Source organism: Zalophus californianus, chromosome 4 (assembly GCF_009762305.2).
Source record: "Zalophus californianus isolate mZalCal1 chromosome 4, mZalCal1.pri.v2, whole genome shotgun sequence".
NCBI lineage: Eukaryota > Metazoa > Chordata > Mammalia > Carnivora > Otariidae > Zalophus > Zalophus californianus.
Window position 1 is genome coordinate 110,421,321 of NC_045598.1, and position 24,904 is coordinate 110,446,224.

Consider the following 24,904-nt stretch of genomic DNA (forward strand, 5'->3'; position numbering starts at 1 on the left):
GCAGAATACTTGAGTCAAGCTACTAGCCATTTCTCTTACATTTATAAATTGCTGCTCTGAATTATTTTGCCTTTGAGATATGTTTGTGTGTGTGTGTGTGTGTGTGTGTGTATATATATATATATATATATATGGAATGTTAAGTTAAAAGTTTTTCTTTTTTTAGTCAAATGCACACCTTTTATATGTTGGCTAAAAATTTAAATATAACATACAGTGGAATGTGTGTGAACATTAAGGGAATAGTATTGGTATTTTAGGTCACTTATTAATGGTCTATAACTAATATCTTTGAGATACTAGTTCTGGCTTTTATTTGTATCACAAAGACATTAGGAGGAAAAATAATAATTCTGCAAGTTCTCAGTATACAAGAAGTGCTTAATGGTAGCAGGAACTATCCTCATAATGGGTTTGGAGTTTGGATTCAAATACACTTTGGTAATTGTCACAATGCCTATAATGGTTAACATTTTTACATATGAGTTAGTATCCAAGAATTTGGTAAGCATGTGCTTATATATGGAATGGCTGCTTGAGCTATATTTTATTAAGTATATCTTGAGTTTGGGTCAGGGCTTGTTCAAAAAACTATAAACGGAAAACTTAACTTTGTATTATTTATCACTGCTCCCATCAAACCTGTCCCTTCTGTTATATAACTAAATGTGGGATTTTCTTTGCATGGTTTAATTTTCCAACTTGTGTAATATATGATAAATCCATTTTATCCTGATCTTTTAATGTAGATTTTCTATTTTTTTCTGTTACATCTCATTACATGATATTTCTTTTAAAAATCTTAAACTATTAAAAAAAAATCTTAAACTATTCCAGGGTCTGTGATAATCACTCATTAGAATGAGTGATTGTAATTTCATTGCAAAGAGCAACCTAATAAAGTCATCGTAAATAAAAAGTTTTGAAAAGTATTCTTGACTATTAATAATATGAATATTTTTAGCACTCCGAAGTGTGATTTTTTGTTAAAGGGATATACTAACAAACTATTACTATTGTGATATTATCTTTTTGAATGTGACAGTATTATCTTAAGAGTAAAGAAAAAATACTAGCAGTATACTTTATTATAATCTAATACATAAAATAACACTTGATATTCATAAAAATGTTATTCACTTTTTCTCTTATTAAGAAAAAACAATTCTTTGTATAGAAGTTTGATACAAATCATGAAGTAAGTGAGGTCTCTGAAAATAGTATACAAACAATGGATTTTAAATCAAAAATGTTTATTGTAAAAAAGGACCTTTAAAAATTGTTTTTTAAAAAAGAAACATTGATTTCACAAGTCTTCAGGTTGTTTATAGACATCAGCTATAGACAACATCTCACTTTCATACAAAACTCATTCAATCATATAAAAATAAACACAAATTTACATTGACTCATCATCTATACAATTACTTTAAAAAGGCACTTGGAAGGGTGCTGTATGGATTGCATTTGTTGTATGCATTTAAAATAGTTTAAGTACATTACTGAGTTTCTAAGAATCCTTTCTTGCACTTATTCCCATCTTTAATTAATTTTAGAAAATCATTAAAAATTCTTTTAAAAGGTAAGACATGGAGCATGCACCAGGAATGTTCAAAGCTATTTTTACCTCCTCCCCCAAGGAGCATACTCTTTATTGGCGACAACAAAAACAAAAACAAAATACTCAATACATTCTCCTGTGTTTTGTTCTTGTTCTTCTTCTTTTTTTTTTTTCTCTTTCTTGGTCTCTCTCTTAAAAATACAGTTTAAAGCATTACAGGTAATCAAACAAGGCTTTAGTTCAACAATGATAACCAGACATCAGACATGTAATGAAGTAAACTTGGAATACTTTATAAGGCACCTGAGATAGTGTCTGGCAAATTCTCTTCCTATAGGAAATTCTATTACAAACTTTATTACAAAACAATACTGTTCTTTTCAGTTGAAATGATTTGGCAGCAATGTAAATCTTTGCATTTTTTCTTAGTGAGAAAAGATGCAATGTGCTTTTTGCTTCATCTTTTGAAGAGAAAGATTCTTGTCTTTTATCCTCTCAATCTAGCTGTCAGTAAATATATAGTAATTTTAAACTTCACATGGAAAGGATTAAATATGAACACATGGATTTCGTGCTCTTGCAGCTTTTAGTGTGTGTGCCTGTGTGTGCCTGTGTGTGTGTGTGTGTGTGTTTGTGTGTCTGTGTGTCTATACACATTATTTGGTCGGTAAGCACAAGAGAAAATGCCTTTGGACTTTTATTTGTCATTTGGAGCCGGAGTGAAGAAATGCATTCTGTTCGAGTAAACATTGATTGCGTAACTCAGTGTGCTACACAGCAGCCAGATTCCTCATGTTTGTGCAGAAGAGACATTCTGGAGAAGGTTTTGGAGCAGTTTTTGCACTGGTATTTCTTTACATCCGAGTGGGTCTGCAGATGAGCCCTCAGATTTGACCTGTCTGCAAATGCTCTGTTGCAGTGAGGGCAAGAAAAAGGCTTCTCCCCTGGGGGTGGGGGTGGGGGTTGAGAAAGAAAGATAGTCAGTGTTTTTAGAGGAAATATAAAGTCAGATAACATTTGCGAATAACCATCACATTTTGTCAAAAAAAAACTTGATTAAAATTCCCCAAAACAGATACTTTTTTTCATATCTGGCCCTTTAAGATAAATTTGAATATTGCGTTAAAAAAATCACACCAAGAATATTGTTACTGCTGCCAGTCATGCAGAAATATTTCATGTAGTTCTAGGACTTTCACATATTAAAGCTTTCTGCTTCAGCAGGTGCAGCTAATGTTGAGCTCCTCCCAACGTTTCCTAATATTTCCCCTTTTCCCTCCTTCTGTATTATGACTAAGGTTGGATAAATGCCTTGGCTCCCTAGGATGATTTTGTGTTAGGAATAAAATATTCAGCAGCAAAAAACAAAACATAATAAAACAATGGAGAGTAAATTCAGTTCTAACTATCCAACTGGCTATGGGGTGATAGATATCACAGCACTAATGTTACCAACAGAAGACTATAAGCAAGCCGTTCACATATCTACCAAAGCAATTGATTAAGATAGCAACATCTGTGTTTGCTGAATATTGGGAGCAGTTTCACAGAACACACATTCAAGTACATCTTTCCTGATTTTTTAACTGATCTTTGATACCAAACCTTCTGAATCTACTTTCCAAAGTCTAAATGCTGTTTGCAGTCTCTGGAGCAGAGGTTGTTAACAAGAAATGGAGCACTCTGCTCTAACAACTTTTTGAGTCATCAGGAAGTAGCTATAAATGATCATCCATCATTAAAAACAGTGTCACTACTTAATGCAAATTCAACAGCCAGCCCAGAGCTTCATTCTATCAGACAGTAACATTCCTGGCTACGTTTTTCTCTTACCAGTGTGAGTTCTAATGTGTCCTTGAAGTAACCAGGGTCTGGAAAACGCCTTGCCACAGATCTTGCAGACACAAGGTAAAGTGTGGGTCCGAATGTGCATCTTAAGGGCGCCCAGGCTCACATATTCCTTGTCACAGTATTTACAGCTGAAAGATTTCCTAGACTGGGCATCACAGTGCAACTGCTTATGTTTGGCCAGCCCAGAAAAAGTTGAATAGGTTTTATTGCATAAATTGCACTGAAACTTTTCAGCTTCAATGGCATGGGGGTCTGAAAGCTTGGATTGTAGTCTTTCCTCTTCATCACTAATGGGGCTTTCTGAGCCACTGTGGTCCTTGGATGAGGTGTCAGATGGAGGAGGGGGGCTCACTCGCCCCAAGGATGAGGGGTATCCAGAAAGAGGAGAGAGGCCATTGGATAGTGGGGAGTGGAATGGAGCTGCCGTAGTCCACACGGTAATGGGGCTGTATGCTCCCGAGCTGAGGATCTCTGGTTGTGGTATGACAGGCATGGGGTAACTCTCATAGAGATATGGGGAAATAATCACTAGGGGAAAGAAAAGGAAAGGAAAGAAGATTAAGGTAAAAAAAAAATAACTTGAAAACACACTAAGGAGCTACTTTGCAACACAACACACACAGAGGACTTTATAATGAAATAAATAGACTCATTTAGGAAGACATAGGCATTGATAAAACATTTCATTTCCACCCTTGCTGCTACAGAGTTACTGTGCTTTAATGCACATCTATGCCTCCTGCACATATAGTGTGACAGGAGCTATAACATGCTGTGCAGTGAGGGAGTGCAGACAAGTGAGTGCCTTCACAGTCTGCACTGAGGAGGAAAAACTTAAATATTATTTTAAAGATACAAAAAAGTTATTTTCCGTTTTATGCATGGGTTATTTGCAGATTCTATGACTGTGAGTGAGTACAAAGATATGTGTAGATCAAGCTGCTCTCTGAAGGAAAAGAGCCTTATTACATGAAAAAAGCAATAATTCAACATTTATGTATTGTGTTACTCATCCTCCATATACTCATTATGCATGTATATACAAGCTGTAGAAAATGAAGTTGCAAGAGTTGAATGTCAGTTAAGAGTTCTAAAAGTTCTAAAAGTTTTGAATTAAAACTTACCCTAAATGATCAAAAGAATCTGAACTCTCTTTTAGGACACTGTTTGAAAGGAAAACAACTTTGTCTTTGGTTCTTTTGTAATAATATTTGAGTTGTAACATGTATCAATAGATTTATATATATATATATATATATAGAGAGAGAGAGAGAGAGAGACAGAGAGATGATAGCATTTCCTTTTTAATATTTATTTATTTATTTATTTATTTATTTATTTATTTATTACCTGTGTGTGTGTCCAGTTCGCTGTAGTTGGGCTTTTTGGAGGCGTTGAAATGCTTCTTGACCAGGAAAGAGCGCGGCATCTTGCCGGCGGGTCCGGCGGGCGCCCGGCGCGGATAACGGTCCGGCGGGAGGACGCGGCCGGTCCCTAGAGCATCGCGGCCGGCTGGGCTCGGGCTGGGGCCGCGCTCAGGTGCGGCAGGCGGACGGGCCGGCGCCTCTGAAGTCGCCTGGCTCCTTTACGAACTGAGCCCGTTTTGGCTGGGAGGGTTTTTTTTCCTCTCTTTTGCAAGAAGGATCCAATCACAGCGGAGAGGTTCAGATTTCAGCTCCTCCCTCTGGGACAGCTGTGAACAGAGGAAGAATCTGTTGTCAGACTAAATTATTCTGGTTCAAAATGGGCTGTTCTTCAGGATTTCAGTGGAGAGGAAAAAAAATGCCTAAATATTTTCAAGAGAGGTAATTTTACTTCTTTAGCTTGCCAGTTATTCGTGCTCTCAGAGAGCTAGATAAGTCCTAGGAAGTGTGATTTCTAAAGCGGGCCTGGCTTCCAGATGTCGGGTAAAGCAATGCAATGGGACAAAATGTTCGCTAAAGGAAGGAAAGGGTGTCCTACAAGATCCCAGGTCAGCCTCTGGTATTAATGAGAGCCTATATTTGGAAGTGGCATTCGGAGAGGTTTTACTGGTGCAGGGACTGAACAATTAACTTTTGGCTTTTGAAAAAAGGAGGTAGCTCCGTCAAGACAAAAGCCCCTGTGAGTGAGGAGGGCGCCCCCACAGTGGGGGGCTTCCCTGGTCTGCAAAAGGGGCCGAGCCACATGCCGTGAGTGTTCTGAATGCTGGGAATGCACTTCATGTCTTTAAAGGCTCAGCAAAGCCAGAGGCGCACTTCCTCGTGGAAATTAAGTAATCATGTCACCATATTAGTTATGGTGGCTTGAAAAAAAATGCTTTGTAGCCCATGAAAGAGCTGCTTATCGGAAGAACTGGGACACAACAAAGATAAGAAGGAACGCTGCACAGAGGGAAGGGACAGTATGTAAACTGTCATTAGGAACCAAAATGTATCTCTTTGTATTTATATATGTATATATATGACATCTCATATACATATATATAATGAATGGGCCCTTAGAGACAATTATTTCATTTCAAATATTTATCTGCTTTTATATGGTAGTATTTTCTTCAGTATAAAATCATCAAAATTCATCTCGGTATCTGTCAGTTTCCTGGATTGTATTTTTAAAGAAAGGGTGCCATTATGTCTACTGCTTGGTTAAAGTTCTAAGGAGCTAGTCTAGTAACCAGCGAAAATACTTCGATTTTTTTTTTGTATATGGTATTAAATCTAAAAATCCTCCAAGGTGGCTAATTTTAAAAGTAAAATTTCTACCTTATTTTCAAGCATCTCAGACCATTCCAGACTTTTCTCCCTACCTTTTGCTTAAAGACTGAGGAAAGAACACATTTGCAACAAGCACCCTACCCTTGTTTCTAACAGGTGCTGGAAGAAAAAAATGAAAAAGAAAATAATAGTGGTGAAGTCAAGACCTGTAAGAGGAAAATGCATTATCAGGCTGCATAACTTCTTAATTTTGGGAGGAGAAAACAAATCTGTGTGCTGGGGGGAGGGGGGAGGACCAAAGTGGGGGCACTCACAAGTTTCTGAGCCAATGTCAATGATTCTATTTTTTTCTTCCAACAGTCATAATTTAAATGCCAAAGAAATGAATGTAGATGAATCTTTATGTTAATAGGAATAGTATTTGTAGTAGACAGGAAAATATGAATATGCATTAGATTCCTCTGCAAACTATAAACTAGAGTATAATTCAGGGCAGGTTTTCTGAGCTTGCTACTTGCACCTGGTTTATTGGAACAGGAGTCCTCCTTGCTCTTTCTGCCCCATTTCCTGCAAAAGGCACCTTTTGTTAGAAATATAATATAGTTGAGCAAAGGTGAATTGCTTGTATTTCTTCCTTTCACTCTATACTGCCTATTGATATTAGCAAAGAGTGTCAGAGAACATTTTGGTATTGATTTCTTGGTAGTTATTACACAAGATAACCTGCTGAAGTGTATATTTTAAAAATTCACTTAAAAAGTTTAACAGTAATTCACTATGCTTGAATCTTGAATTTGGATTACAGATGCATAACTGAGCCGAGTTCCCCACCACATGTCCAGGGGGGCTCATCACACATGACACAGATCAGAGTCAGGACATGTACTGGGATGAGCAGATAGTGTTCAGGATCGTGTATGAGGCATGTCATTACACAGGTCTGCGTGGTAACTAGTCACACGTAGACCTGTGTGAGGTCTGGTCTGCTGTCAGGAGAGGGAGAGCCTGCGAGCTGATAGCATGAGTCAGACTGCACAGGTGCTCTGCTCAGACACAGCAGAGGGCATTTGGCGCCAGAACGGTGTGGTAAAAACAGGGGAAGGGAAGTAAAATCCCCGCCCAAAGGCCAGCTGCTGGGACTCTGGTAAGACAAGACGGAAGGTTCCCATCCTGCAAGCCAGAGGGGTGATATAGAGAAGTTAGCTTTGGTCGCTGGCTAGAAGACTGTCTTGCCAAGGGACAAAAATCTTTGCTGAGGCAATGACACCAGGTTTAAAATGTTTCATTTGGGCAAAACAAATCCCAATGGGTTTTGCTAATGCAAGAAATTGGTCTTAGGTTGACATAATTAGGCTCATTGGAATAGTGAGAAAAGATGCTTATCTGAGATGTTAGGGTGTACACAGCCCAGCTAGGGTGAAGCTGGTGGACACAGGTCATATACAACAAAAGAAGGCACAGGCTCAGCCCTAGGCTCCTGACAGCTGAATGTGGGGTAGAGAGAAATGAGGAAAGGAGGTAAACTACTGCCCGTGGGCAATTTCCAGGCTCAATGGCTTTGATTCCACCGATGTTCAGTGTAATTTGGTTATCATGGGGAAGGTGAGGGCTTAAAAATAACCCTGTGGTGGAGCGCACTAGAGGGTCCCTTCCTTCATGGATCTTCTGTGGGGTATGTGGGATGTTAGAAGCCCACGCAGTCTAATTTCTGAATTGTCATGAATTTTATTAGGGTGTGACTTGATGTGACTTATCTGACAGTCCCTTATTTCCTCTTTTTTCTGGAGAAGTCAACAAAGATAATTGGTGGAAAACTTTGTAAATTAAAGTTCTGGGCCCTCGTGGGAGGGCCGGCCCTTCTCCACAGGCTTTCCTGTACTGATGGGATTTCTCCTGGAGACAGGCTTTTTCATGAAAGACATATTCTTGCCTTGCCAGATAGGGAAATAAATTAGATTTATGAGGTTTGGGAATGCACCTCAGATTTATTTACTTTGCACAAAGATTTGTGTACATTTAGGTATTTAAGTATGTAAAAAGCGATGCGGACTGACTACTTAGTTTAGGAAATGGAGTAAATCTAACATCAGGAGAAACCATAGCTTGGCAGAAGCAGAAACGCCCATCTTGTGCTGGGCCCTGTCTCCCAAAATGAATGGCCTCTCTTTCTAGCTTTCATTGTGACAGGATTGCCCTGGAGTGGACAGGGCAGGAATTAACTCCCTTGAATGATATGCAGTTATGGAATACCATTAGTTTGAGTGTGATATCTGGAGAATATTATATTACTACTTTTTAAAACTATTTACATAATAGCAAAATGTTTATTATATGTTACTTTGAAGTGTGAATGACAAAGACATGATATCATCTTATGATTTTGTATATATCTGTATTTGTATTTATTTCTTAATATATTTGTATTTATATTCCTAATTCATAATTTAATTCACCCTCAGATAAGATAAACCAATCTCTAAAAGAGAAGTGTTTCCTGTTAGTACCTTGGTTTGTCTATCTGTAAATTATGTTTAATACTTTTCCCTTGTCTCATTTAGAATTATTTAAGAACAAATATTTCCCAATATAAAAGGGAAAATAATCAGAGCAAGCATAGGATTCTGCTTCTATATTTTGAGCTTCATAACAAGGAGACATACCCCTTTTCTCTGGGGATGTGAGTGAAACTCACATACACACTCAACATACATAAGTGTATCTACTCAGTGTTGTCAACAAAACCAAATGAGAAGGTGTATGTGTGTGTGCCCACATGCACACGTGTTTGTGTGTGTGTGAGAGAGAGAGAGATAATTGGGGTGAAAAACAATAACAAAAATGGTATCAGGATGTCCCTCTGCTGCTTAAGAATTTCCATTATTTCTTGTGTGTTCCCGGGGCCACATTCACCAGGTTGATAGACATTAGTATTGTGTGTTTGTCTGGAGTTAGTTCTAATGCTATTCGCTCAGTAAGTGGTAATCATATAGAATCAGTAAATATTTAAGATAATTTCTAACAGAAAACCCTGTTTAACATGGAACGAGCATTTTGATGAGATTTATTTTGTGTCACATCACTTGTATTCTGAATCTTATTTCTAGTGATAGTTTTATAATCCCATTTCCCTTTGGGTGGCTATATTAATCTCTTCAGTGTTCTGTTTGTACCTTGTGGAAAATGTTGATGATCTTATCTGTTAGATGAGAAAGAAGACTGTTCAGAATGTTGACATTATCTATATTTTATGCAACAACTCAGGGATATGTGGTTGCAAAGAGACACCTATTGGTCAACTTTGGAAAACATATTGCTTTCTTTTTCTGTTATTCTTTTCCATAACTTTTTAATAAGGTCTGCCACCTTGTGGAAAATGGGTGATTTAACTGGACTCTGAGAGCATTAAGTTGTTCCCATGTTGTAATTAGCCCAATTTCAGGTGAATGCCATTTAAATGTTGAATTTTAAATTTATTCTTAATTACAAATGACTTAGGTCGTTTGTAGAAACACAAATGATACCATACAACAAATTACACTGGCATTTCAAGATAGGTAAGTAAAGAAAATTTATGATGTTCTTCAATCTGTACAGTTACGAAGAAAGAAGTAGGCAAAACTAACAGTGTTATATTCAAAACTTAGTAAGAACCTCCAGTGACTTTTTCGTATATCCTCATATGATCTCTACAAGGTAGAGTTTTGAATTGAGGAATAAGGTGTTCCAGGAACATCCAAAATTAAGGCAAAGGAGCCAGAGATGTCTGCTCAGTGGGCCCATGTGCAGGGTTATGTGCCTTGTTGCTGGGCTCTGCTACACCACCGTGGTTTATAAGGTAAGCTAAAAGTACCCAGTACCAGGCAGTTTGTGGAGTTATGGATAATGATACTAGCTACCATTTGTGAATGTTTAATATGAACTGGCTAGTATGCTAAGCACTCCATACACATTGCTTTAATCAATCCCCCAAAGTGGCTAATCCTGCAAAGTAGATATTATCATCCCTGTTTGGAGATGAGGAAATGAAGACACAAATGAAATATCTTGATCAAATCACACTGCTGGCAAGACATAGGTGGAGGTAGGGATTTTATTTCAAATCCTACTTATTTCACCACTTTGTTAACAGACTGTAATTTCCCACCATAGGAGTGACTTAGATTCATGACCAATTGCAAAACACGTCCACTCTGAAAATTTGCTTTCCTACTTTCTTCCCCACTCAGAGAATACTTACACATGGAATTTAGAATCTATGGTGTGTAGGGCTTCTGATTCCATGTCTGTCCCATCCTCCACCATCTCTGCTGTGTCTCCCTTTCTACCTAAGAAACACCCGGTCATGGTTGCTTGATTTCAGACTTGATACCATTTACCTCCAGGTGTTGGGTGTGATTTTTGTGAGGACACGTGGACTAGAATCCCCAGTGTTTAAGTGAGGAACTGCCATGGTCTTTTGGTCTGCCAAAGGAGACAACCACTAATCATTCATTCTTATTCTATAAACATCACGTGGTTTTTCAAAGCTGGAGGTGATGACCTTTTTTACCTCAGTCTTTAATGAGATTATATAGGGAAAATAAATCAATAGATAAAGAATCAATATGTACAAATATAATGGAGGAGTTCTACCATCGGGAAGTGTCTCTCTCTTTCTCTCCATATGTGTGTGTGTGTGCATGCCTGTGCATGTGTGTGTGTGCATGTACGTGTGTCATATGACTGCCTAGCTCCCAACATGAGCATCCATTGGTTCATGTATGAGTGGGCATGTTTGGTAGGTTGGTCCACATTCGTTTATAGGCAGGACTTGCAGCCCTTCCTCCAGAGGAACAGGGAGCCAGGCTCAGCAAGCTTGATCCTGTAAGGACACAAAGAGATGAGTTGCTTCTGAGTACAGCTCTGTGCCTGTCACTCCAGTATCTCTTTTGGCTGAGCACCCCAGGATGCTATGCTTCAGCTGGGGTAGGGCCTAGAAAGTGAACCTGAAATATGGATTCACTAGAATGCTGTTAATCTTTACAAGGTAGACAATACTGCTTTGGAATCTCTAAGACAGAGGTGATTAAAAAAAAGAAAAAAAAAGACCTGCAGAGGGTGGCTAATGAGAGTACTTGCCATACCTGATAGTGGAATACTACAAAGTATTGATAACCACAGGGGGCCAGGGCATTAGCTGTAGTGGCAGCCACGCCAACAGGTATTAGTAGTGGCTGAGACACGTGTGGGTGCCAGTAGGAGTGGAGGTGCTGCCCTGTGAGAAACGAGGGCCTGCCAGATACTCTGGTTCTCAGTGCAGTAAGGAGAGTGCTTGAAGGGAGTAGTTCTTCCTTGCAGAAAAGGTGCCTGAATGTATGGCAGCACATTTCAGAGAGAGACTGGAGTAGTAGGAGGAAGAACGCTATGTATTCTACATGGAAACTGAACACTTGCCCTGAAGACCATGAGGGACAGCTTTGTGGGACTCCCAAGTGACTTTCCAGGGTGCTGAGGTCCTAAGTCACTGGGAAGGAAACATAGGTATCACTTATACACCAAGCTGGGGATAGTGAGGACGAGTGGCCAGTTGGCACATGTGTGCTCATATCACTGCTCACATGGACTCAGAGTCAGGCCCTCACTTAGTGCCTTGCCTCTTCTTTGCCTCAGATCTGAGCCATCAACACATCTACCTGGACATTAAAGTTGAAATCCTTTAAAGCTGCACACTTCGAAACTTTCCAAGACAGTGTAGAGAAGCAAACTCTAAATTATGCCATGTTTATGATTATCTCCCAAATTTAGGTCTTGGGTCACAAACTTGGTGGGCCTTTTTCCAAAAGTGTACCTCTGTCAGAGAATATAGGGTTTATGAGAGCTTTCCAGACATCTGCAAGCACTTTGTTACTTTTCTCTGCTCTAGAGACATGGCTTTCACCACCAGTCAAACCAGTTATAGCATTTGCAAGCCCCCAGAAAAAAAGATCAAGAGCCTGGTCAGGCAGACCCTTCTTGTGGCTATTTGGAATCACCACTGGTGAATAGATAGAAATATCTGGATTTTTGCCTGGACAGAAATGTCATTTCATATGCTATGATTTTTTTTTTTAAAGTAGACATTTTCCTAAATTATACCATGACTGTTTAAAAAGAAACGTATCTCCCCACACATAGGTAGAGTGATCTTTTCCAGAAGTGCTATTTGGCTTACATTTAAAAATTAAAGTCTTAGTATGATAATGGGAAATAAATACTGTGCTTACTCATCCCTTCGGACCTTAATACCCTGTCCTTGAACATAAACCTTTTGCTGGCACTAAAGGACAGTTGGCCCCCACTGACCAATTGACAGGTGAAGTGGCCATCCAGCATAGCTCTCAGCAGAAGAGAATTAAGATCTAACACTGAAGTCATTGTTAATGTAACTCTTGCCAGCAGTTAGAGGTAATTGACTGACTGCAGATGTGGAAGCCCTTCTAGGAGCTGGGAGCTGGGTTCTTTTGTCATTGTGTATCCCCAGACAGAGATGCCTTCCTTCCCTCTCCAGCACAGCCACACAAACTCAAACTCTTTTGAGGGATGGAATTCATTATTGTACTTTCAAAGAGCTGGAGACACCATGAATCATTTGAAAGTGGTTATGGACGAAAGGGCATGAGAATAATCCTAAACTTCCAAGTTCTCTTGAATCTTTGGAATTATATTGATGATGAGCAAAAGATGATCCAGAACCAGCAATTATCCTTCAGAGAAGTGTAAGGGGATTTGAGTCTTAAGAGGAAACAAAGACAGAATAAAATCATAAACATTTAGAGCTGGGGACCTTAGCAATATATTGCAATCCTTTCTCTTTCACTCTCTCTCTCTCTCTCTCTCTTTTTTTTTTTGGCCAGGGAGGGTAAGAAGAGGCTTGCTAAAGGATGTGAACCTCCTTAGCATCACAGGGGATTAGATCTGAAATGTGCTGACTTCTAGTATAAAGCACTAGCGGACAGTAGCACTAGCAGAGGTATGCCCTGCTTGTCTTTTATTCTGAAATGTAATTGATCAGCTTCTGCAAAGTCTTCTTAAAGCCCTTTAAAGAAATCAACATAGAAAGAAGGAATAGATCTCTATTTTCATACTCTGATGAAATTAGCATCCTGTCCTGCTCTGCTCTCCTCCACTTGTGAAATGGTCCATATTTAATTTTGGTTCTCATTCTTACACTTCTACACCTGGAACAGAACCACATCAGAACAGATGCCGTTGTGCTATGTTGAAGATTGTTGAAAACAGCAGATATTGCTTAAAGTGACAACTGTACTTTCAACTTGGGAAATATCAGCTTACTTATGGAAAGAAAATGACTGAAGTTTCAAGATGCCTTGGTGTCAAAAATTTTACGCTGAAGTGCTAAGGAAGATTTTAAGCCACATCACCCTAAATGAAATATCCTTCTGCATAAGGAAGAACTTACCGTGAAAGGATGAAGTGTTCAGCATGATGTCCTGCCTCCCAGTTTTGAGTTTTCTCTTTATAATTAACTAAAGAATGAATTCCCCTTGACCATAAGCTATGATTTTGGAACAGCTTAGTTGCTCTAGTGCATAGATACCTTGAATTCTAACCTCCAAATTTTGTGAATATGGTGGTGTTCCCAAAGATAGGTTGCAAGTTCTTTAGTCTCTGACACTTACCATAAAACCAACAAATAAACCTGTGACCATTAAGGAACGGCAAACTTGCCAAGCAGCTGTGGGGCAAGTTTTCTAATCGACAAGGGCCCCCTCCCGGGCATATGCCTCCTGTAGAGACTGTAGGAATATCACTCTTGGGCACAAAACAACAATCCTTTCTCCTCCACATACAACAAACATTTCCGTCATTTCTAAAGATAATAGTGAACATTTATCAAGTTATGATAAGGAGTAAAAATGAAAGATATTCATGGTAGCCAGTTATCTTTAAATATGTAGGCTATGGCAAAGTACCTTTGTATAGGGAGGACTCAGAACCAAACTGTCCATGTCATTCCCATGACATAAATCAAAGTGATACTTGTGTCTGTCAGAATAGAGACTTTATACTGGAGAATAATCACCCACAAGCCTCAGGGAAGTCACTGATTTGACAATGATGTTGAAAATCAAGACTGCTCAGCATGAAATGCCTGGGTAATGACAACAGGGTTAGGTATCAGTGTAAGGAGGATGGGTGTGCCCTGTAGGAAGGCTGCCAGAACACAGAACACAAAGGGAGACCTTCCCTGGCTCTGCAGTTATTAGCTCTTCTGAGGACACCTGCTGGAAAAATAACTGAGCCAGAGCACCTACAGATCTTACTCTCAAATGGAATGGAAACTGAACAGCTGTAGACTGTCCTAGGCAAATTAAATTAATTTACTATTCAGTAAGTGGTCCTATGTATTGTGTAATTCTCTTTTGAAAATAGGACTGAGTTGCTTTTTCTTTTTTCTTTGTACTTGGACTAGAAATGTTGGCTATTTCCACCAACAGTGTGTCCATGGATTCCAAAGTAAATTTAAAAAAAAATAATAATCTGGAAATTTTAGTAACTGTTATGCTCTTCGTCATCATCATCATCACCATTATCATCATCATTTCCTCATAAGAACATTTAACTTGTGTATTTTCAAGATATTTCACCAGATAAGCCTCTAGTCAATTCAGGTAGATGAACCACTCAAAAGAAGCATCAACATAATTGCTAGTACATTTATGTGGAGAAAATCTCAATTTTTGATTTGGAAAGGAAAATTTAAAATGCTTTATCATAAATCCTGTCTTTTTACAGGCAACTTAATATTTCTTAAGCTGTAGCAGCCTAAGGATTAAAAAAAAAAAAAAAGGAGGGGGCAAATAAAATCACTTGAAGGATAATTGTCCTGCTTTGTCCCACCAGTTTTGTAGAAAGACCTCCCTTCTCAGGTTTTGACCAACTCCCAACTCCACCCATTTTGGTAGTCATGTTAATGTCAGTCTCCTTTCCTGGCCCTGAGTCAGGCCTTCCGCAGCCACCAGAACTGTGGAACATCTGGTGCAAGTTATCAACGCTATCACAAAACTTCCATGAAGTCCCTGGAGGAGAATGTTCCCTCTGGTTTCCTTTCCAAATGCAGATGCATCTTGCTCAGACTCCGATGTTGGTGCTTTCATGTGTTCCAGCCCTCAGCAGGAAAAGAAACTCTCACCCAGACTTGCCCTGTTCTCAGCTACACAGATCATTGAAAACAGCACCTGCATGGCCTAAATAAAGGTCTTTCTTACAATAGCCTCACACTTTTTACTTACACTTTATTTTAGTCCCACCTTCTGGAACCTAGAAACAAGAAGTAAGGCCATGGAAGCTTACTCAGAGTACAAGAGAAGTGACAAATAATATGCTCAATGCAAACTAACCTTTCCTCTTTGACACTGAACCAATTGTCTTCAGATTGGCACCCATTGATTCAGTTTTCTCTGGAAGGCTTCTTGGTCTTTTATGCGAATAGATACCTGATAGGTGATCTCTCCCCATCCAGCAAACATTCCCTGGTGGTTGAATGCCAGGATGAACCTAACCTAGGTCAGTCAGTTAAAAATCCTGTTACATACAGATTAAGAAACTGAGAACTATTGTTGGTTGGTGAGCACCCAGAAGAGTAGACCCTCCCCTTGTCACACTCAAACCACCATCAATGATGCTTCTGTGCCCTTCAGCTCTGGGATTAGTGGAGTTTAAAAACTATACACTTGTTTCCCCTTTACTTTTTTATCACTAGACATTCTGAAAGGTAATATAGTTACCTTTTCAGCCATATGGGCACTGCTTATAGTTTATCTGAACCATTTTCATCTGAAAATAAAGGGGTGCAAATAAGGGTAAAGGCAGGCTCTACTCTCAGTTTTAGGTAGAACTGATTAGTTTTCAAGTTGTAAGGACTTCTAACTTTTCCTTCCCTCTTTCTTTCATTCCTTTAGTTTTTTTTCTTTTTTCTTTTTTTTTTTTTGTGTATTCTTAGAAGCACATGCATATATATGGGGCTCTTGGGTGGCTCAGTTGGTTAAGTATCTGACTCTGACTTGATTTTGGCTCAGGTTGTGATCTCAGGGTCATGAGATGGAGTTCCATGTTGCATGGGGCTCCTTGTTCAGCAGTTAGTCTGCTTGAGATTCTCTCCCTCTCCCTCTGCTCCTCTCTCTGCTCACACTCGCTATCTCTCTCTCTCTCAAATAAATAAGTCTTTTAAAAAAAGAAGCACATGCATATATATGTGATATACATAGTGTCACATATAATATACATAACATATTTTTTCAATAAACACTTGAGTGCCTACTACCTTGAACCAAGATTAACACTAATTATATTTATGAATCTTACTTAAATCTCATAACAACTCTCTAAGACAGGTATAATTTATCACTTTACAACTGATGCCATGGAGACCTAGAATTCACATACATTGGCCGTCATTCTACTCTAAGTCTACAGATTTTTTAAATAATATTAGCAGAACAACCATTTATTGACCTCCAACTATTTGTAAATCAAACAATTATAGCCTTTCTGCGGACCGGGGTAATTGTGTTTGGTTAGGATGTAATAAAGAATAACACGATGTAGTCTAAATACCCATTAAATCATGCAGTTTCAGAGATCTGTAATGATTGCAGACTTTGAAGTTCAGTAGGATTGGATTTGAATAGGGACTAGTGTTACCAGCTGGCTGACCTCAGGCTAATTATTTAAATCCCATTTACTTACTGGTGAAATGGGAATATTGATGATTATCTTGCAGAGTTGTTCTGTGGACTTGGGATGATGTCTGTAAAGTGCTAACTATAGTACCCAGCATTAGCAGTAATAAAAGAACTATCCTTTATTAACTGCTTACTATGTGCTAGGTCCTGTGCTAAGCAATTTAACAGGTTTTATTTTATTTAATTCTCTCAAAACCTTTTTAACTCAGTCCTGATAAAATTGCATTTTGCACATGGATTGCCCGCATAATCACCCATAGATTCTAAAGACGAGAGTCAAATCCAGTTAGCTTGGCTCCAGGACCCTTGCTTTCATCTGTTTTGTTCTAGAGCTTTTCCTACTACAAAATCTCTAGCAGAGGAGTTGAGTTAGTAATAGCTCTTTTTATTTCAAGATTTTATTTAATTATTTGACAGAGAGAGACAGCGAGAGAGGGAACAGAAGCAGGGGGAGTGAGAGAGGGAGAAGCAGGCTTCCCGCTGAGCAGGGAGCCCAATGTGAGGCTCGATCCCAGGACCTTGGGATCATGACCTGAGCAAAAGGCAGACGCTTAATGACTGAGCTACCCAGGCACCCCTAATGATAGCTCTTGTTGTCAGCAATCATATGACACCCTTAAGTGACATCATTTTTTGTTATAAAAGCATTTTTAAAAGAAACTACACTAGTGATTTAAAAATCCAGTAGCAGTTGTATTTCAAAAACACTGTTGTTGACTTTTGTTGCTATGATTCTAGGGTGACCCTTAGTTCCTTTTTGTTTTGTTTTGCTTTGAAGCATCTTAAGACAAGTTGACGTAGAAACAATTCTAAGACTTTTCTTAATAATTTTTTTATTTTGTTATATTAGTCACCATACAGTACATAATTAGTTTTTGATATAGTGTTCCATGATTCATTGTTTTCATATAACACCCTGTGCTCCATGCAATACGTGCCCTCCTTAATACCCATCATTTGCGTCAACATGGATGGAACTGAAGGGGATTATGCTAAGTGAAATAAGTCAAACAGAGAAAGACAATTATCGTATGGTTTCACTTATCTGTGGGATGTAAGGAATAGCATGGAGGACATTAGGAGAAGGAAGGGAAAAATGAAGGGATGGAAATCCGAGGGGGAGAGGAAACATGAGATTCTAAGACATCTTTTAAGTAAGGTCCTGCCTCTACTCTTGCTACTCTGTTAGTTCTTAGGTTTGTCTTGTTTCTTAATGTATAAGAGGGCGGTGGATCTGAGCCAGGATAAGCTATTGGGATCTTCTGTCACTCCTCAGCCAAAATTTAACAGTACAGTAGATCCTTGTTAAGACATGACTCATCTGCTGATTTGGATATACTGCCAGTCAACCTAAGTCTTCCAAAATTAACAAGGACACCTGCCAAAGTCTCAAATAATATGGTTAGCCTATAATACAAGTATTATTCCTATTTCTTGGGACCAGAGTTATAAAGTATGAAGGTGTTATAACTCTGAGTGCATTGTTGGAATAGAGTCTGTTACACTGCAATGGCTTAAAACATATTGAAAAGCATGTGACTGTGGTAAATGGAGTGTGGGAGGGAAGAGATAGATTTAATTTCCTCTTTACTGTTACCTTCAAGGATGGTTACCTGGAATTTATACATTCTGTGCAAGGATGTATATAGGGCTTTAGAAAGCTTGATTTATATATTTTCACTACTTATTCAACAAATGTTTATCAAATGCCCCGTATGTGCAAGACCATGTGCTAGGCACTGGGGGAGCCATATTGAGCAAAACACACAGAGCGATGAGCTCATAGAGCTTACAGTTTAGAGAGGAAAGAGGGACTTATTACTCCTAAAAATATGAACTACAGATTAGGGGAACGGTAATGTGTAAAAGATGATACATTTGGCAAGAGGTCAGTTCTTCTTAGGAATCAGAACAACTTCTCTGATGAAGTGATATTTGAACGGCATTCAGAAAGTTGAGTAGATATTAGCTAAATGTAAAGTGCTGGGGGGGAAGACATCCCAGGTAGAAGGAATAATAAATGGACAGGAACCTGATGAATACCTAGAAACCGAAAGAGGCCCCTGTGTTAGTACAGAAGGGACAGAGGAAATGTGTTGCAAAATGAGGCTGAGGAGGAGACGCTGAGTCTAGCGGGCTATGGTTGGCCATGTTGAAGACACCCTCTTTATTCGATGATAAATGAGAAGATCATGAAGGACATTTTGTTTGTAAACATATTTGTTGACATTTCATTATAAATATAAAATATTTATATTTAGGAATAAGCCACCTTTCAAGCCGTCCAGCTTGATTAAATATAAAAAGTAAATGTCTTCAACCTTACTACTACTGTCCAGTCCCATTCCTCAGAAACATCAGTGTTTATTACGTCTGTAAGTTGTTTGAAGTTCTCTCCATGAGTTCAAATAATGTCCCTTGTTTTATTAATGTTGAGCAGTATCTCTTGGTGCCCCATTATGAAAGCTGGGACTGAAGGGACAGGGGTTACTTTTCTTCCTTCTTCACCCACCAATTTTTGATGTTGGATTTTAAATTTTAATTTTTTGTTTGTTTTGTAACTTTATGTTAAAACTTAAACACATTCTTGGGCACCTGGTGGCTCAGTTAGTCAAGCATCTGCCTTCGGCTCAGGTCATGATTCCAGGGTCCTGGGGCCAAGTCCCACATCGGGCTCCCTGCTGAGCTTCTCCCTCTCTCTCTGCCCCTCCCCCTACTGGTGCATGCTCTCTCTCTCTCTCTCAAGTAAATAAATAAAAAAAAAACTTAAATAAAAAAGCTTAAACACAGTCTTGATGTCATAAATTTAATAGAGTGACTCCACTTTATTCTTCAAGGTTGTTTGAGCTATTCTAGGCCTTTTCATATAATTTTTTTAAAAGAGCTCTTTTGTGTCAAAAACCTTGTTGGGCTCTGAGACCAAATCCTGGCTACCTGGGCCCATATCCAGGTTCAGGGGATGCACATGGAAAGCAATCCAATCCCAGGTCCTGGTTGCCCTGAAGCCTGCCCTCATGGTAAGTCCTTAGCTTTGCCAGCCAAGAAGCCTCTTACTAATTACCTGATTGCTTGCTGAATGAGGAAGAATCTGTATGATAGCTAACACCACTTGCTGCACCTGTATTCAAGTCCTCCTCAGAAACCACACTAACAAACCAACTAGCCGTCTCTTCAGAAGCTTGGAGTCAAGGTCAACTGATATGGTTCAAGCCTATGAACAAGCAAGGCCCTGCATTCCTTACCAGAGACAAAGAGCCTAAGACCCTGATTGTAGGAGGTTATATTAGGACAAGGAGAAGGGACTATGGGCATGCACTTATATAAGCTCTCCGTGCATGCCCATAGTGTCTTCTTCCTTTCCTAAGAAAACTTCCTGCCATTTTTTGGCGGGAAGGAATTTTGCCTCATTCTGATGTTAAGTCTTCACTAAGAAGTAAACATACGATACATGTTACATATACCTTTACTCAAGGCACATGCCCTATCTTTCCTCATGAATAATAATAAATTTTCCCACCCTTTTATTGAGATGTATGTAAAAGATTCTTTGGGTTTTTCTCCTGTCTATTAAGTCTATTCCAATACCGTATTTGTTCCTTCAAACTGTACTTATCGGAATTCTTTTATTGTTCATGTATGTTTGTAATAAATGCTTTACCAAATGCAAAATTAGTCAATCTAATCCAAGCACAAATACTATGTTTGCTCTTCAGTTGGACTTAATAGAGAACATATATCACTTTTAAGTTTCTTACCATTTACATTACAATAATTTCCCAATAACAGGGAAACCTAGGTTAAAAAAAAAATATATATATATACACACACATATATTTTATGTATTTTATGTATTATAAATGTTCACACCTAGCAATGAAGGACTCAATGGAATGGGCCCAAAACAGACCAACCAGTCACTTTGGTAAGAGGCACATAAAAAACATAAAGTTGATCATTAATACTTTGGGAATGATTATTGATCAAAGGGGGAAATCATAAAAGAAATTTTCAACATGTAATGTTTGTGGGCCCTGTCCCTGGGCTACCAGGTGAGCTATACTTTAACATTTACCAAGGTTAAAATCACAAGGCAAAACCTCAAAGCATCAGCTCTATTTCTTCCCTGAGCACACACTGTGCATCTGCTTCATTAACATAACATAATAAAATAAAATTAAAAAATAAATAATAAATAAATAATAAATAAAAAAAAACAAAAAGGAAAACTCCAAACATAAAGATAAGAAAAACAAAACAATCTCCATAGTCCCCATAAGATTAATGTCATACAGTCTTGCATATACTAAAAACTTAAGATAAGGTCTGTAATTTTCTGGAATGTCCTTTGTCATAATGATTTGTAACTCTTTAAGTAAGGAAAATAAACAAACTAAAACCAAACCAAAACAAAAACCTTGCTGGGATTTTTTTTTTTTTTTTAAGATTTTACTCATTTATTTGAGAGAGAGTGAGCACGCAAGAGAGAGAGAACACAAGAGGGGAGAGGCAAAGGGAGAGGGAAAAGCAGACTCCCCACTGAATGGGGAGTCCAACATGGGGTTCAATCCTGGGACTCCAGGATCATGACTGAGCCACCCAGACACCCCTTTGCTGAGATTTTAAAAGGGATTGCATTAAACCTATAAGTTAATTTGGGGAAAATTGATGTCTTTACTATATTGAGACTTCCAATCTGTGACCATGGAACATCTCTCTATTTATTTAGGTCTCCTCTTATTTGTTTTGACCCTGAAAATTAGAAATAATTATTAATGTGTTATGAAATTAATTGTCATTTATATTTATCCAAATATTTACCATTCTCTTGCGGTAATAATGATCACCCAAATGAGAACAAACCACAGCTATTTACTCAGAGTTTGCTGTGGCCAGGGAGTTCATCACTATCACTTAAATTTGGCAGATATTCAAAGGCAGGCAGGCAAGTGAGAAAGTGTTATAGTGAAAAAAAGTGAAGGCTTCGATTGTTCTCTGACTGGAAGCTGTTGGCATAAGAAAGCTGGCGGTGGGATAGATAGAAGCCAGATATCTTATGTAATTGGTTTGGGGAGCAAATTTGGCTTTCTCTGTCTGGTCCTGAGTTGAAAGCCGGGATGGGGAGTACGTGGTCAGATTGGGTCTGGGACAATTTCTGCAGAGGTTGTTTGGTTTCTAGAAATGGTTCCTGCAGAGATTGTGGCTCCGAGCTCTAACTGCATACATGGTCCAGGCATTGACTGCTTATATATTTACTCTGTTATTTTGTTCCCTACTTTTTCTTGGATTTTAGACCTTTCTTATAGAATCATTTTTTTCTTCTTCTTAAGAGCATTCTTTAATAGTCTATTTTGTAAAGCTCTCTCTATATGATACAAAACAGTATTTCTTGTCTGAAAAATGTCATTATTTTATCCTAGCTCATGAAAGAATATGCATTACTCCTTTTTACTTCTGTGTTAAATTTGCTCTTCTTTTCTTCTAGTTTCTTAAATTAAAAACTTATGTGATTGGAAACCTTTCTTTTCTTCTAATATAAACATTTAATGCTTTAAATTTACCTCTTAGCACTGTTAAAACTGCATTTTATTTTTTTGAGATTTTATTTATTTATTTGAGAGAGAGAGAATGAGAGATAGCACGAGAGGGAAGAGGGTCAGAGGGAGAAGCAGACTCCCTGCTGAGCAGGGAGCCCGATGCGGGACTCGATCCCGGAACTCCAGGATCATGACCTGAGCCGAAGGCAGTCACTTAACCAACTGAGCCACCCAGGCGCCCCAAAACTGCATTTTAAAACATTTTGACGTAATGCGTATTATCATTCAGATCAAAATGTTTTCTAATTTTTCTTGTGATTTCTTCTGTAACCCATTGGTTTATTCTCATGTTGCTTATTTTCCAATTATCCTTCCCTGCTTAATTTTTAGTTTAATCCTTCATGATCAGGTTTAAATCATCTGAATTTTTTTATGAAGTTTCCACATGTACTTGAAAAGAATTTGTATTCCATTGGCTATAAACATCTATAAATATCAATTTAAGTCAAGTGAACTGATTGTATTCTTCAAGCCTATTATACATCCTTACTGAATCTCTATTTTTTCTATCAATTACTAAAAAAGGAGTGTTGAAATTTTCAGTGATGATTGTAGATATGTCTGTTTCCTTTTACTTCTACACTTTTTGCTTCATGTATTTTGAAACACTATTATAATGTGCAGCATTTAGGGCTGTTAAGTGCTCATTCTGAATTGATGCCTTTATCATATTAAAAAGTCCCTTTTTATTCCTTTCTTTTGATTGGCATTTGTCTAATCTATCTTTTTTATTTTTTTTAAGATTTTATTTATTTATTTGAGAGAGAGAATGAGATAGAGAGAGCATGAGAGGGGGGAGGGTCAGAGGGAGAAGCAGACTCCCTGCCGAGCAGGAAGCCTGATGTGGGACTTGATCCCAGGACTCCAGGATCATGACCTGAGCCGAAGGCAGTCGCTTAACCAACTGAGCCACCCAGGCACCCTGTCTAATCTATCTTTTTGCATCCTTTTCTTTTAACTTATATGTATCTTAATATTTAAAGTATCAATTAAGTTCTTGCTTTTTTTTAAATCCAATCTGACAATATCTACCTGTTAAATTAGGTTTTTAGGCCTTGCACATTTAACACAATTTGTGTTTATCACTTGAGTTTTAATGTGTCATATTGATATTTGCTTTCTACTCTTGTTCTTTGTTGAATTATCATAATTTTATTTCTAGATATGATACAAACCTCACAATACATTATTTCACCTTTTGTTAGATTATACTGTTGTTTATCGAATGCCTACTATGTAGCAGACACTTTACTAAGGGTTTTCCATGTTATGTCACTCAGTTTTTTTAAACTTACATATAATTGACATATAACACTGTATTAGTTTCTGGTGTACAACTAAATGATTTGACATTTATATATATTACAAAATGATCACTACAATGTCTAGTAAACATTGGTCACCATATATAGCTACAATTTTTTTTCTCATGATGAGTACTTTTAAGATCTACTCTCAGCAAATTTTGAATATGTAAAACAGTATTATTAACTATAGTCACTATGCTGTACATTACATCCCCACAACTAATTTATTTTATAACTGAAAGTTTGTACCTTTGATTTCCTTCACCCATTTGGCTCCCACCCCCAGCCTCTGGTGACACCAGTCTGTTCTCTACATCTATAGGCTTGGTTATTTTTTGTTTCCACATGTAAGTGAGATTATAAATTCCACATATAACTGAGATCATACAATATTTGTTTTTCTCTGTCTGACTTATTTCACTTAGCTTAATGACTTCAAGATCCATTCATGTTTTTGCAAATGGCAAGATTTCATTCTTTTTTACGACATACAAAATTTATCAATTCAATGTATGCTTACGTTGTTTCCATTCTTGGCTATTGTAAATTATACTGCAATGAATATGAGGGTACAGATATCTTTTCAAATTAGTATTTTTATTTTTTTGGATAAATACCTAGAAGTGGAATTGCTGAAACTATGATAGTTCTATTTTAAATATTTTGAGGAACCACCATACTGCTTTCCATAATGGCTGTATCAATTTATATTCCCACCAACAGGGCACAGGGACTCCCTTTTCTCCACATTCTCACCAGCAGGGGTTATTTCTTGTCTTTTTGATAATAGCCATTCTAACAGGTGTGAGGTGACATCTCATTGTGTTTTTTACTTGCATTTCCCTGATAAATAGTGATGTCAAATATCTTTTCATGTACCTGTTGGCCATTTGGATGTCTTCTTTGGAATAAAGTCTAGTCAGATCCTCTGCCTATTTTTCAATCAGATTGTTTGTTTTCTGTTATTGAGTTATATGAGTTCTTTACATATTTTGGAGATTAACCCCTTATAAAAATATGATTCGCAAATATTTTCTCCCATTTGATTCTCCCATCAAATATTTTCATGTGTTGTTGACTTTTGATTTTGTTAATGGTTTTCTTTGCCATACAGAAGCTTTCAGTTTGATATACTTTCACTTGTTTACTTTTGTTTTTGTCGCTTTTGCTT

At 37.9% G+C, this 24,904-nt stretch overlaps 1 protein-coding gene across 1 annotated transcript; it reads right to left on the reverse strand.

Annotated features, from left to right (window-relative positions):
* Positions 1–1,271: 1,271 nt before the first annotated feature.
* Positions 1,272–4,982, reverse strand: SNAI2 (snail family transcriptional repressor 2). Its single transcript, XM_027615391.1, has 3 exons — positions 4,763–4,982; positions 3,395–3,940; positions 1,272–2,505 (listed from the first exon to the last, which is right to left on the reverse strand). Exons 1-3 carry the CDS (start codon positions 4,839–4,841, stop codon positions 2,324–2,326), a joined length of 807 nt encoding a protein of 268 aa, XP_027471192.1. The 5' UTR covers positions 4,842–4,982; the 3' UTR covers positions 1,272–2,323.
* Between the last annotated feature and the right edge of the window lie 19,922 nt (positions 4,983–24,904).